The sequence below is a fragment of the Onychomys torridus genome, chromosome 10 (genome assembly GCF_903995425.1).
Source record: "Onychomys torridus chromosome 10, mOncTor1.1, whole genome shotgun sequence".
Taxonomy (NCBI): domain Eukaryota; kingdom Metazoa; phylum Chordata; class Mammalia; order Rodentia; family Cricetidae; genus Onychomys; species Onychomys torridus.
In genome coordinates, this window is record NC_050452.1 from 26,011,230 (window position 1) to 26,024,590 (window position 13,361).

Sequence of the window (13,361 nt, forward strand, 5' to 3'; positions counted from 1 at the left end):
TCACCTCCACCTGAGGGCTCTGCACCTCTTCCTCTTCTGGGTGTGGCCAACCACAACTGTTGCCACCTCCAATTTCAGCTCCCAGGTCCCTCTTTCTGAGTTTATGTCCTAAAACAGGTGTCTAGTCTGGCACACTCAGCAGGGACTTGAGAAGCCAGGGATGAGAAGCCAGTCATATTCGGTGCAGGGTCTCACCATGAGCTCAAAAAAAGGCCCCTTTTCCAGGCCAGAAGGACCAGCCTGTGTGTCATCTACTTCTGATTCAAAACTGTGGGGTGGTGCTCTCTTTAGTTCATGGTGTGTTTGACTGAGGTTTCCTCATAGGTCACATACAGGACACTAGAGCCTCGGTATAGGTATAGAGCCTCAGTCAGGGTTGAAGCCATTAGAAAACAAAGCCCATACCTCCACATCTGCAGCCCAGTCAGTAGGGATGGGTTCGTTTTCCCTCTCCAGCCCCCCTCAGAAGTGTTTTCTGTACCGCCTGCTTCTCAGAAGAGCTGTTGGGCCCCTCAAACAGTAGGGTTCAGATTTGAGGGTGCTGTGGGAAGTGCAGGCTGCTTTGAGATTTTGAGTGGACCCCAAGGAATGTGAAAGAGCCCTCCAGGGATGCGCTCCTTGACTCTGGGCTTCCTCTAGTCTCCCTCATGCAAATACCTAGAGTCCTGCTGTCTGTGCAGTTGAGACAGGTTAAAATGGGCTTCAGAAGTGGGCAGAGATACATGCTTACAATCTCAGTACTCCCGTACATGCACACGCCACAAATAATAAACTGGTGTAGCCCTTTCTCAATGGGACCACCAAATTGCAACACAGAAACTGCTTATTAATTATGAAAGCTTGGCTGTTAGCTTAGGCTTGTTTCCAACTAGCTCACAAATGTCTTTAACTCCAAGACCTCACACAGGCAAAGTAAAAAAAATTAAAAGAAAAAAAAGGAGAAAGATTATCCACAATAATAAACAAAAAATTTAAAACTGGAAGTAGTATTTTTTTTCTTTTGGTTTTTCGAGACAGGGTTTCTCCATATAGTTTTGCGGCCTGTCCTGGATCTCACTCTGTAGACCAGGCTGGCCTCGAACTCACAGAGATCCGCCTGGCGAGGGCTGGGATTAAAAGCGTGTGATACTACCACCGGTTGGAAGTAGTACTTTTTGATTGAAAGAAGCTTGGTGGAGAATGAACTAAAAATTCCAGAGGAATATAGCTCACAGGAAGTGCAGATTCCTTCTCTTAAAAAAAAAAAGTGTGTGTGTCTGTGTGTGTCTGTGTGTGTGTATGTATGTGTATGTGTCTGTATGTGTGTGTGTCTGTGTGTGTGTATGTGTGTGTATGTGTGTATTGTGTGTGTCTGTGTGTGTGTCTGTGTGTGTGTGTCTGTGTGTGTATGTGTCTGTGTGTGTTATGTCTGTGTGTGTCTGTGTGTCTGTGTGTATGTGTGTGTGTCTGTGTCTGTGTGTGGGGGGTGTATGTTTATCTGTGTGTGTGTCTGTGTGTGTAAGTGTGTGTGTCTGTGTGTGTGTATGTTTATCTGTGTGTGTCTGTGTGTGTAAGTGTGTGTGTTTATGTGTGTGGGTGTATGTTTATCTGTGTGTGTGTCTGTGTGTGTGTGTGTCTGTGTGTGTGTATGTTTATCTGTGTGTGTCTGTGTGTGTAAGTGTGTGTGTTTATGTGTGTGGGTGTATGTTTATCTGTGTGTGTGTAAGTGTGTGTGTCTGTGTGTGTGTATGTTTATCTGTGTGTGTCTCTGTGTGTGTGTAAGTGTGTGTGTGTGTGTGTGTGTGTCTGTGTGTGTGTGTGTGTGTGTGTGTGTGTGTCTGTGTGTGTGTGTCTTTGATTCAGTTCCCCTCCCATGACTCTTCTTGGAGAAACTATCATCTAGATGACCCAGATTTTGGTCCTTTGCCTGGAAGTCCCGCATCTACAATCCCTGTCCTCCTTCAACTTGGGCTACTCAGCAGCGATCTGCGGCTCCCACGGGCATCAGACTCATCAGAGGCAAGTGTGACAATGTAGATCCTGGTTCATCCAGGACAGAGGTCTGATTCGGGTCTCCCGTGGGACTGGCTTATTTTCATCTTTGAGGTTGTGAAGGGATTTGGAACACTTAGGGCCGTGCGGGGTTATGACCACCAGAGGGTGCTGCTGGCCAAGCGACACAGTCCCGCTTTGCGATCTTGTTTTTCTAGGCAGGTTGTAGTCCAGGACTTGTTATGACAGATGACAGAGCCAGGTGGTGCCTGTCCAGGTGAGCGGGAGCTTCCCCCAAAATCCAATGACTGGAAAGAAGCTAGGTTCCAGGATGAGCCTTGATTCTTGATCACCTGGAACAAGCTGGACTTTGAATCGGCCTCTGGGGTGAGCTGCTTACCCTAGCCTGAATTCAGAGACCATCTATTTTTCGGATGGGAAATCTGAGAACCACCCAGGAGCAAGGTCTTAGTGGCGGCTGCTCTGCCTCTCGGCCCAGGACTCTGTCGTGTGGGCCCCAGGAAGTCCAACTGTGAGTCACCTCGAAGTGCCCAGGGAGCAGCACTGGGGGTCGGCTAGCCAGGGATGGATGCCTGTCCTCTGTACCCTGCTTCTCACGGCTGTGGTTAGCCCTGGTGATTCATTTCCCCCTTCTGCTGGCCCAGAGGGGGGCGCCGCCCTGGCCTGGCAGGGGAGAAAAGACTTGGTGGGGAATGGAGGGGGAACAAGATGAGGCAGTCTTAAGGGACCACGTGGTCCAGCTCCGCTGAATCCCAAGGTCTCGGGAGACATTTGTGGTCTAGGATCAGGTGGTTCCTCTTCAACGCCCTGCTTCTTGACTACCGCTTTGGGATAGCTCTGCAGCATACCCCCACGGTTTCTAGCGCTGGATACCGGTCTTTAAGGGAGGCTCTAGGTGCTGGAGACGCCCAGATTCCTGCTTGTGCGGGGTACAGCCGACACTCGCCACCAAGGGACTCTGCTCGCAGCTGCGCAAGCCGAGCGAGGAGGCGCAAAGGCTGTGGGAGGAGCTAGACGTCCTCCAGGCTCCGGGGCGGGGCCTCGTGGGGCGGGGCCCAGGCTGAGCCCAACTTTCCGGGTGGAGCGCTGCTTCGGTAGCCGCGGAGAGGGCGGGGTCGGGAGCGCCGAGCAGCGCGAACACGCAGGGCCGGACTGGAACCCCGCGCTGGACGTTGCCGGATCCACCTCGGGAGCCGAGTCGCAGAGCAGCCAGAGCAGCCAGAGCAGCCGGAGCAGCCAGAGCAACTGCAACCAGGCCTAGCTTGCAGATCCGTGCCGGCCGGCCTGTCCGCCTCTTTTTCCCCCCCGCGCTGTCAGAGGCGACGGGGACTGGGGCAGCGGCTTCTGCGACCTTCGCTTCCATGCTCGGAGCGCGATCGCCCTTGCGCTGTCTGGTCATGGCCTGAGCACCAAATACGCAGGAGGTCGGAGTCAGTGTCTTCATCCTGACGGTCTAGGGACCTAAGAGGAAAAAAGCCAAGAGGGTTCCGTGTAAGAGCATCGCGTGAGCACGGGGCGTGGAGGGGGTACAAGAGGTGCCAAGGTTTACCAGGCCTGTGTGGGTACCAGGCAGTCCGGCATCCCAGCGGCCACGACCTCTGTTCTGCCCTGAGGAAGTTAGAATAATCAGCTGGCTCGGGTCTAGCACTTGAAGCGGTACCCTCTCTTGTCTGAGGAATCAGGACCTGGCCTAGCGAGTCCCTGGAAAGCCTGCCTCCTGCCCCAGCCCCACTGGTGCGGATGTGCCGCTGCCCACGGGAGCGCCATGAAGGCAGGATGACCTCAGCCGAAGCAGTGGCTGTGGCTGGAAGTGCCCGGGAGCATGGCTGCCCCAAGTGGCCTCCTGACAACCCTCAGATCCTCGGGCAGCCTGCGCGGGCCAGAGTGGTTGTGGCAGCTCTGGTGTGGCTGTTGGCAGGAGCCAGCATGTCAAGCCTCAACAAGTGGATCTTCACAGTGCATGGCTTCGGACGGCCCCTGCTCCTCTCAGCATTGCACATGCTGGCAGCTGCCCTGGCATGCCACTGGGGGGCTCGGCGGCCCATGCCCCGCAGCATCCAAGGCAGAGTCCTGCTACTCAGCCTCACCTTTGGTACCTCCATGGCCTGCGGCAACGTGGGCCTGAGCACTGTACCCTTGGACCTAGCACAACTGGCCACCACTACCACACCACTGTTCACACTGGCCTTGTCCGCGCTGCTACTTGGCCGAAGACATCATCCCCTGCAGTTTGCTGCTATGGGCCCGCTCTGCCTGGGAGCTGCATGCAGCCTGGCTGGAGAGCTCCGGGCACCCCCAGCTGGCTGTGGCTTCTTGCTTGTGGCCACCTGTCTCCGAGGCTTCAAGTCCGTTCAACAGAGTGAGTACCTGGTCTCCATCTGAGGAGGTGGGGTGTGTGGCCGGGATGTTCTTGTGAAGGGGGTGGCAGTGATCCCCTTTTGCAGATAAGGCTCGGAGCATTCAGGGAGTTCAGGCCTCAGACTTAAGCCTTAGAAGCTGAGTTAATAACAGTAGTTGGTGAAGTGTGTTCTATAACTCAAGAAGCCTTTTGCCCCACCAGATCCTCCTAGGGTCAGTCAGGTACTGTAGCCCCATTTGACAGGTGTGGAGGCTCAGCCTGGGCCTTGTGCCAGTAATGAGCAAGAGGCAATATTTGAACATGGCCTTCAGACTCCATGCCGTCCAAGCTATGCTTCCTAAGATTATGAACCTGTCAGGCCGGGAGCTGATTGGGAAGCGTTTACTGGGAGCCACAGTGACAGGCCTGATGCTGCGTGTTGATCAGCAGCTGTCACAGCCACGTCCATTTCCCATCAGGTTGTGGGGGACAGCATTGATAAGAGAGTATTTTATGGGGGCGGGGTGGGGAGGGGAGGCTGTCCTGCTGTGAAGCCCAGGCTGGCCTCCAGTCTGTGGTCCTCATGTCTCAGCCTCTCAACTGCTGCCGAAGTGGTTTAGGATTGGCCCAGGGTCACGTGGCTCCCGAGGACTCCCAAGTCCGGTCTGTGTGACTGGGTGCTGGCTCTGTCAGGAGTGGGCAGCAGGACTCAGAGCAGAAGTCAGGGGTAGTTCCCCGCCCAGTTCCAGTATGCCTGGGGTGGAGGCTGACTCCCTGTCTGAGCAGTGCAGGGGTATTTGAGTCATGCCCTCTCCACCTTAACACGAGGAAGGAGTAGGAGAGTGGAGGGTGGGAAGGAAGGGGTTCCCAGGGGTGCTGAGCTATGGCTGGGGCAGCCTGGTGAAGGGAGGACTTGGCCCTGCCTGGCATCTTGGCCTGCCTGGCATCTTCAACTGGGACCCAAAGGTCCTGTCCCCATCTTCCCAGGCCCCGGGCAGGGTGAAAGCCCAGTCAGTCTATTTTAGCCCTCAGGTTACATGAGCTGAGGCCTGAGCTGGGCCTTGAGTTGGCTCAGGGAAACCCGACCCTGTAGGGCCTTCCTGGGCAGGGAGGGACACCAAGCAGAGAAGGCACCAGCTTCCAGGCCCACAGTGCACCTGCCAGAGCCACGTACTCCGCATACTGGGCTCTGGGCAGCTCCTGTCTGTAGGAAGAGCTATGACTAGTCAGGCATTCAGGCATGTTCATGGTGGCATGTTATTGACATCAAGCCACCTCTTGGCTTGTGCCAGCTCCCTTCTTCCTTCTCAAGACTCAGCTTCTTAGACAGAGTGCATCGGGTGCCCTCTGCTTCGCCAGCTACGGGGCATTCAGAGCTACTGATTATCCATCTGCTTCCCAACCTGACAGGCTTTGGGGCATCTCTGTGTCCTCAGCACTTGGCCTGGAGTCTGGCATAGGGAAGAAATTCAAATGATGTCTTTAATTGATGGTTTTGATATCAGTTGACGTCAGATTGGTAAACTGATTAGGCTGCATGGATTTGGGCTAGAGAGAGCACTTAGAAGGTAGGGGTTCCACTAACAGAAACGGGAGCCTAGCTGAGATGGGGGAGTGGACTGGATCCAGGGTTTTGGAATGGAGTTTTAAAAAGCGTATGTTTCTTTTTGCTAGAGGCTCTTGGGCCTGATTCAGACTAGAGTGTAGACTTCACATGAGTGCTACCCTCTTCCCTGAGAGCAGATGCCATGAGAACAGGGGGTAGGAGTCCAGAAAGAGAGCTCAGGCAGCCAGCAGCCTCTTCTCTCCCACTTGGCCAGCTGCAGGCTCAGGGGACTACGTGGAGTGGGGCAGTGCTACCCTCATTGGCAGACAGGCAGGGAAGTGAGGTGCCAGCCTGCCGAGCCTGTTATCATCTGTGCCCACCCGTGTTTCAGAACCTCATTTGGTCCTCATCCTTTAGGCCCTCAGAGAGTGAAGGGCTGTACTTGGGCAAGAGAGAGGCTGTGTAGAACGAGGCAGGCCCAGGTGTGGTGTGGGCTCGATAAAGCTGCTGAGGGAGCTGTGCAGCCACAAGGGTGGCCACAGAGCAGGCAAGACATCCTGGGATGAGGCACAGGCTGTGGGAGAGTCCTGGCAGTCATCGGGAGCAGAGCATAGGGGCCAGCTCCAGAGCGGAGTATGTGCACGGAGTGTGTATGCTGTCTCTCCCCGTGCTGTCCGTGAGGAGACGGAGACAGAGGTGACTGGCACACATCCAGGGAAGAGACAAAGCGGGAATAGGCCAAGAGGCGAGGGTTTACAAAGAGGTCACTGCTGTGTGTCCGCAGCAGGGATAAACTGTGTTCAGATGCTGACAAGAAAGGGCCTTTGAAGTGGGCGTGGAGGTGCAGGCCTGCAATTGCAATACCCTAGGAAGATCATGAGTTCAAAGCCAGCTGGGGCTACAAAGTCAAGCTCTGTCTATAAGCAGGAACATAAAATACCTTTTCAGCCTGGCATGGCGGCATATGCCTGTATTGCCATCACTTTAGAAACTGAGGTAGGAGTGTCACACAGCTAGGCTAGTATGGGCCAGCCTAGGAGCCACAGAGTGTTCTGGGCCAGCATGAGCTACATGGGCAGCCCTTGTCTCAGGCCTAGTGAGGTGTTTTAGCTGATGAAGCCATTTGCTGTACAAATGACCTGAGCTTGGTGTTCAGAACTCACAGTGTAAGGAAAGACCCAGCTCCTGAAAGTTGTCCTGTGACCTCCACATATCCCACATATACATGCATCACACAAATTGCATACGTGTGGTATACATATGCACACATCGTACATACACATGATGTAATGTTTTTTAATGTTAAAGACCCTGTCTCAACCCCACCCCCAAAAAAACCTAAATAACAATGCCTTTGGAGAGGCCGGGACTGTGTAGCTCAGCAGTAGAGAGCTTTCTTAGTGAGGAGAGACCCTGGGCTGGGTCCTGAGCGCCAGAAGGAAACAGCAGAGGGCGATGTGGATGGTCTGGCAAGGGTGGGGTCACTGAGGAGTCAGCACAACAGGCGAATATTTGGGGAGTTAGTCACTTCTGCCATAAGAATTACTGCCCTTTCATAGGCTGCAGGGAGAGAGAGGTTGGGCAGGATGCAGGACAGGTGCAGGGGCTACGCCTGAGGGTGAAGTCCACCTGAAACCAGACCCTTCCTGTATTGGTGTCTTTTTTTTATTTTAATTTATTTATTATGTATACAGTGTTCTGCCTGCATGTATCCCTGCAGGCAGGAAGAGGTCACCAGATCTCATTACAGATGGCTGTGAGCCACCATGTGGTTGCTGGGACTTGAGCTCAGGACCTTTGGAGAACAGCCAGTGCTCTTAACCTCTGAGCCATCTCTCCAGCCCTATATTGGTGTCTTTAAGGCCCAAGTCTTGGACAGCTCCTCAGGCACTAACTTTGGAGTGAACGAGCAGGAGGCATTCTGACTAGCTGTTCATTTCTAGAAAGGCTTGAACTGGAGAGACTGTTGCCTAGAGAACCAAGCCCAAACAGCAGAGTGAACCTAGAGAGGAATAAATGCCATTTCCTGTTCTAAGCATGGGCTGTGAGTAAGCACTGTGGGCTCTTCGGAAAGCGTGTGTCAGGAAACAGCGATCCCGGGGCCCAGCACCAGGACCAATTCTTGTCTCTACGAAGACCTGGAAAAGGCTCTCGCTGGTCTGGTCTCTGCCATTTCCCCCAGACTGCTGTCAGCCTTTGATGTGGTGTGCACATAGGCAGTCAGCCATGCTGTGCAGGCAATAGGGTCCTTTTCCTCCTTGACAGCCGAAAAGGTTTTCTTTGAATTCTGTATTTCTTGACAAGCCCCACTGTTGGTAGGTTGTGTGTTTGTTGTTGTTGTTGTTGTTGTTGTTAGATTATACACGGATTATCAAGCCAGGTGTGGTGGTGCACACCTGTTATCCTAGCACTTCAAAGTGATGGGGGTGGGGTGGGGGTGACAACACAGTGTTAGGACAAGAGGATGAAGGCAAGCCTCAGCTACATGGAGAGCTCATGGCCAGCCTTGGCTACATGAGGTCTTGTCTCAAAACAACAAAAGCAAACAAACACCCTGATTTGAAATCACCAACAGTGAGTGGCTGCCAGGGGCCGACAAAGACTGCCTTGTTGGCCTTTGTCAACCAGTGTCCTAAGTGACTGGGGTGATGCCTCGTCTCAGCATCAGACTCAAAACTATTCTTCTTCCCTCCCCTCCTCTGCACACTCCCCTGCACACCCCCTCCCCTCCCCTGCACACCTCCCTCCCCTCCCCTGCACACCCTCCTCCCCTCCTCTGCAACCCCCTCCCCTCCCCTGCACCCCCTGCACACCCCTTCCCCTCCCCTGCACACCCCTTCCCCTCCCCTGCACACCCCTTCCTCTCCCCTGCACACTCCCCTGCACACCCCTTCCCCTCCCCTGCACACTCCCCTGCACACCCCTTCCCCTCCCCTGCACACCCCTTCCCCTCCCCTGCACACCCCTTCCTCTCCCCTGCACACTCCCCTGCACACCCTTCCCCCCTGCACACCCCTTCCCCTCCCCTGCACACTCCCCTGCACACCCCTTCCCCTCCCCTGCACACTCCCCTCCCCTCCCCTGCACACCTCCCTCCCCTCCCCTGCACACCCTCCTCCCCTCCTCTGCATACCCCCTCCCCTCCCCTGCCCACTCTTCTCCCCTCCCCTCCCCTGCGCACTCCCCTCCCATCCAGCCCCTTCACCTCTGTTCTGCTATAGCTGGTAAGTGCTAGAACTGGGTCCTCTGCTGCTCAGTCCCTGCTTCCCCGCTGGAGCTGTAGGGATGAGTTTATGTCTTACATTTCCTGAGCATTTCCCATATTAAGGCTTTTGTACATGGGGACTTTGTGAAAGTTTACCTATAAGGGAGGAGCGGGCACAGGTCACAAGTCCACACAAGTCCACAAGTGGCCTAACTCCTCCTCACTTGAAAGTGACACTTCACCACAGGAACCACTAGCCCTGCTCAGCATCAGGGCTGGCTTCCAGGAGGACTGAGGAGGGGCTGTATGGGGCTGGCTCAGTGGGTACTGCTCCATCCCAGGTGATGACGGCCACTGTCCTGGTTGCAGGTGCCCTGCTGCAGGAAGAGCGGCTGGACGCGGTGACTCTGCTGTACGCCACCTCTCTGCCCAGTTTCTGCCTGCTGGCGGGCGCTGCTCTGGTGATGGAGGCTGGAGTGGCCCCTCCGCTGACTCCCACCGACTCTCGCCTCTGGGCCTGTGTCCTGCTCAGCTGCTTCTTGTCTGTGATCTACAACCTGGCCAGCTTCTCCTTGCTGGCACTCACATCCGCCCTCACCGTCCACGTACTGGGCAACCTCACAGTTGTGGGCAACCTCATCCTGTCCAGGCTCCTGTTCGGCAGCCACCTCAGCGCCCTCAGCTACGTGGGCATCGCCCTCACACTTTCAGGGATGTTTCTTTACCACAACTGTGAGTTCGCGGCCTCTTGGGCTACCCGTTGCAGGTTGTGGCACAGGAACCAGCCTGGCAAAGGTCTTTGAGACCCCGGGGCTGCGCCTGAGCCGTACCTGGACAGCCCGAGCCTGTATCTAACCATGGCCAATGGCCATGAGGAAAGTGGAGGGGTGCTATGTGTGCCAGGCCGGGGAAAGGCGGTGCTCTCTGGAAGGGCTGCCTGGGAGGCCAGGCACTTTCAGAGAGACCCACCCCCTATCCCTGCCTGCCTCACCTGTGAGAGCAAGGCCTGCCACTGGATGGTGGGTCCAAGTCTGGCACGTGTGCTTGTCAGATGAATCATGATCAGTGTCAAGTACTACGATGACAATGGCTGGGCAAACTTAGAAAGCCTCAATGTGTGATGATGAAGACAATGCCCAGCGGTTACACAATCCTTCCTCCAGTGGGGGAGGCCGCGAGGGACACCAGAGAAGGCTTCTGCCTTCATTGCTGGGCTCCCCAAAAAACTTGGGGTAGTCTGTGCCAACTTCAGGTCGCGACTGCAGCCCCACTCTGGTGCCTCCTCCTCTGGATTTGGATCTTCCATCCTCAAATAAACTATTTTTTGCTTGGACATGTCTCATTCCTTGGGGCTACAGTCAAGGGAACAGAAAGGGGGTGGTTGGCTACCACGTGGTTCTCCCTAACTCCCTGATCCTGTGTTGGCCTCCAGCCTGACGCTGTTCCCTACAAATCCTTCTACTGGCCAGGCTACCATTGTCCAGCCTCAGGATGACGGTATGGCCCCCGGCGCCCCCCACCCCATGCCTTCATCCAGGCACTCTTCTCTTGGAGTTCTAGTCTGCTCTGAGGACAAAGTGAGGGCTCTCTGCTGTATACCTCAAGTACCCCTCATCCTCTGTCCTTGCCAGACTCCTGGCTCACTTCTCTTGGGCGCCGGTCTCACCAAGAACAATGCCAGCTCGCCCACCAGAGCCTTCGCTTGGGCTAGCCCGTCTGGTTCCTTTTCCTATATGACCTCCTCCCTTACTGGCCACATACTTTACCGTAAGAGAAAGGCTCCAACACACTACTCTCCCTTCAAAGAGGCCCGATGAGAGAGGTTGTTCCTGAGGGGCTGAGTCTAGGGTTGGGGGTGCACAGGACCAGACACAAGGGCAGCTTCATGGAGGAGCAGGCACCAAGGAAGCACCCAGGAGCCCAGGACCCTAGGGAGCAGGCTTTCCGTGCAGTGAACCGAGGGCAAGATCCCTACCTTAGAGCTAGCCCAGAGCTCCCCAACTGGTTGGCCCCAGCTTTGTCTATCCACCCTCTCAGCCTCTGGTGATGGACAGCTAACTAAGTCCCTATACCTATTACAGTGGGTAAGAACCTAGCCTGGGGCACAAAGGTCTAACTCTGCTTTGTTAACCTAATTGCTCCTATTTAGACTGCCTTTTTTTTTTTTTTTGAGATAGGGTGGCTTCAAAGCCATTCTGTAGCTGAGGGTGACTTTGAACTCTTGATCCTCCTGCCTCTACCTCCAGAGGCCTGAGATCACAGGCAGGTGTGTCTCAACACTTGGGTTTATGCAGTACTGGGGCTTCAAGCGTCCCAGGCAGGAGCATCCTACCAACTGAGCTACATCTTAGCCCCTCCCACTCCTTCTGAGCACCAGTTAATGACGCTCAGGGTTGTGATGGTCCCTGTGGGGAGGGTTTGAATGAGGAGCCCCGTGGCAAGGAAGGAGGGGGTGACCAAATGACTGGCGTTATCTCAGGTGGCTAGTCCCACGCACCCTGCTCCCCACCATGGTTACAGATCCACCTGAAAATAGGTTCCTTTTGAGTGAGGACACAGTAAGAGCAGACGGGCCTGGGATCAAGAGAGGAACTGCGTATTCATTCACACAGCCATAATTCATAAAGGACTCCTATGCCAGGGCGTGTAGAGGGTAGCCCGAGGCTGGGTGGGAGAGAGATGGTGGTGGATGGCGAGGAACACAAACAGGCATACAGTTTCCTAGCCTCAGCCTCCACCCAGGCTGGCCTTATTGAGGGCCTTGCTGAGTCACTGCCACCCACCTCTCTCTGACTCAGAGCTGCCACTGGTTTGGTTCGTCCCACCCTTACGCAGCTTTGCCCATTGCTGGATTCCTCTCTCGGGCTTAGCTGGGCAGCAGAGAAGAGATGCTTTGGCTGGGGACAGCCTCCTTGGTGACTCTTATTGGAGCGGTTCCACACCACTCTAGGAGTGTCCCTGCTCATCAGCTCTCACCCAGGCTCTTTAGCCTCAGGAGATGCCTGCTGCCTCAGTCCTTGACCCTACACACACACACACACACACACACACACACACACACACACGTGTCAAAGCCTGGTGGTGTGGGGACAGGATAGGGGTTAGCTGGATCTGTGCTTGACTTAGGTGCTGGCCGGTCACCAGTCACTGAATTGATGTCCCCAAGACCCTCCAATCAAGTTTCCAGCAGAAGCACAGAGACCAGCAGCAGAAAGCCAGGGTCTCAGTACTACATCTTTCTACCTACAACAGAACTCCAGGCTAGTCTTGCCTGGCCCCACAGTGTCGCTGCCAGAGAAGATCACAGGATAGCCAGTAGGAAGAACCCCACTGCAAGGTCGCTGTCCTGGGACTCTGTTGCCTTGGGCAAGCGGCCTCTCTGAGGCTTCCTGATCTTTGTATCCAGTCACTGCTGGTTTGCCCAGGATAACAAATGTTGATTCCTGGGGAAGTTCTTCTCTCCTTCTCCACTGCTACCCCGCCCCCCCCCCCCATCCCCACCCCTCCCCCCTTGCCCCAGCAAATCTGAAGCCCCAGCTGAATGTGACCATTCCACAAGTTCCCCTCTGCTTCCCCTCCCGCTCCTCCCCGCCCCATCACACGGTCACAAGTCACCTGAGTTAGATCAGCCTTTCTCCTCTTTCTCACCAGACCCGCCTCCCAGACCAGAGCCTCCAGCGCTGGGACAGGGTGTGGCAGGGAGCAGAAGTAACTGCCAGACGCATTGCAAGACCTCCAGTGATGCCGGAAACAGCCCTATACTGACCATGTTCTTTTCTGAGTGTGTTTCATGTGATTTCTATCTTAACTGAGCCCTTATCACACACTTGGCCTTAATGTCTGCAGTCTGGAGTACAACAGCAAACTAACACAAATAACATTTCTTTTTTCACAATGTCACAGACTTGTTCTCACGAGTCTTGATCTCAGCAAGTAGTGTTCAATGCCGTTCTTAGCAAGGCATTGACTTTCACCTTTTCACTTAAAGCAAGCACTTTAAAGCTTCTTTTTTGGCATATTCAAAATGCAAAGTTCACTCTGCTACTCTTGTGTTTGGGGCTATTATTAAGAAAAATAACAGCTACTACACACAACCACGGTGACAGCACATCCGATAACCATAACCAAGACACCAAAACTGTGTGACTGTGGGACAGCCTATACTGTGAAGATGATTCAATGGCCTGGGTGGGCAGAAGCAGGAATTTACCACTTGATATGTTCAGACAGTAGTTGACAGTTGCATTAGTCACTTTTTCTGTTGCTGACACCGCGACAAA

The 13,361-nt window shown here is 54.5% G+C and overlaps 1 protein-coding gene across 1 annotated transcript; it reads left to right on the forward strand.

Annotated features, from left to right (window-relative positions):
- The first annotated feature begins 2,185 nt into the window (after positions 1–2,185).
- Slc35e4 (solute carrier family 35 member E4) lies at positions 2,186–10,414 on the forward strand. Its single transcript, XM_036201651.1, has 2 exons — positions 2,186–4,351; positions 9,451–10,414. The coding sequence occupies exons 1-2, from the start codon at positions 3,733–3,735 to the stop codon at positions 9,882–9,884; spliced, it is 1,053 nt and encodes a 350-aa protein (XP_036057544.1). The 5' UTR covers positions 2,186–3,732; the 3' UTR covers positions 9,885–10,414.
- Positions 10,415–13,361: the final 2,947 nt, after the last annotated feature.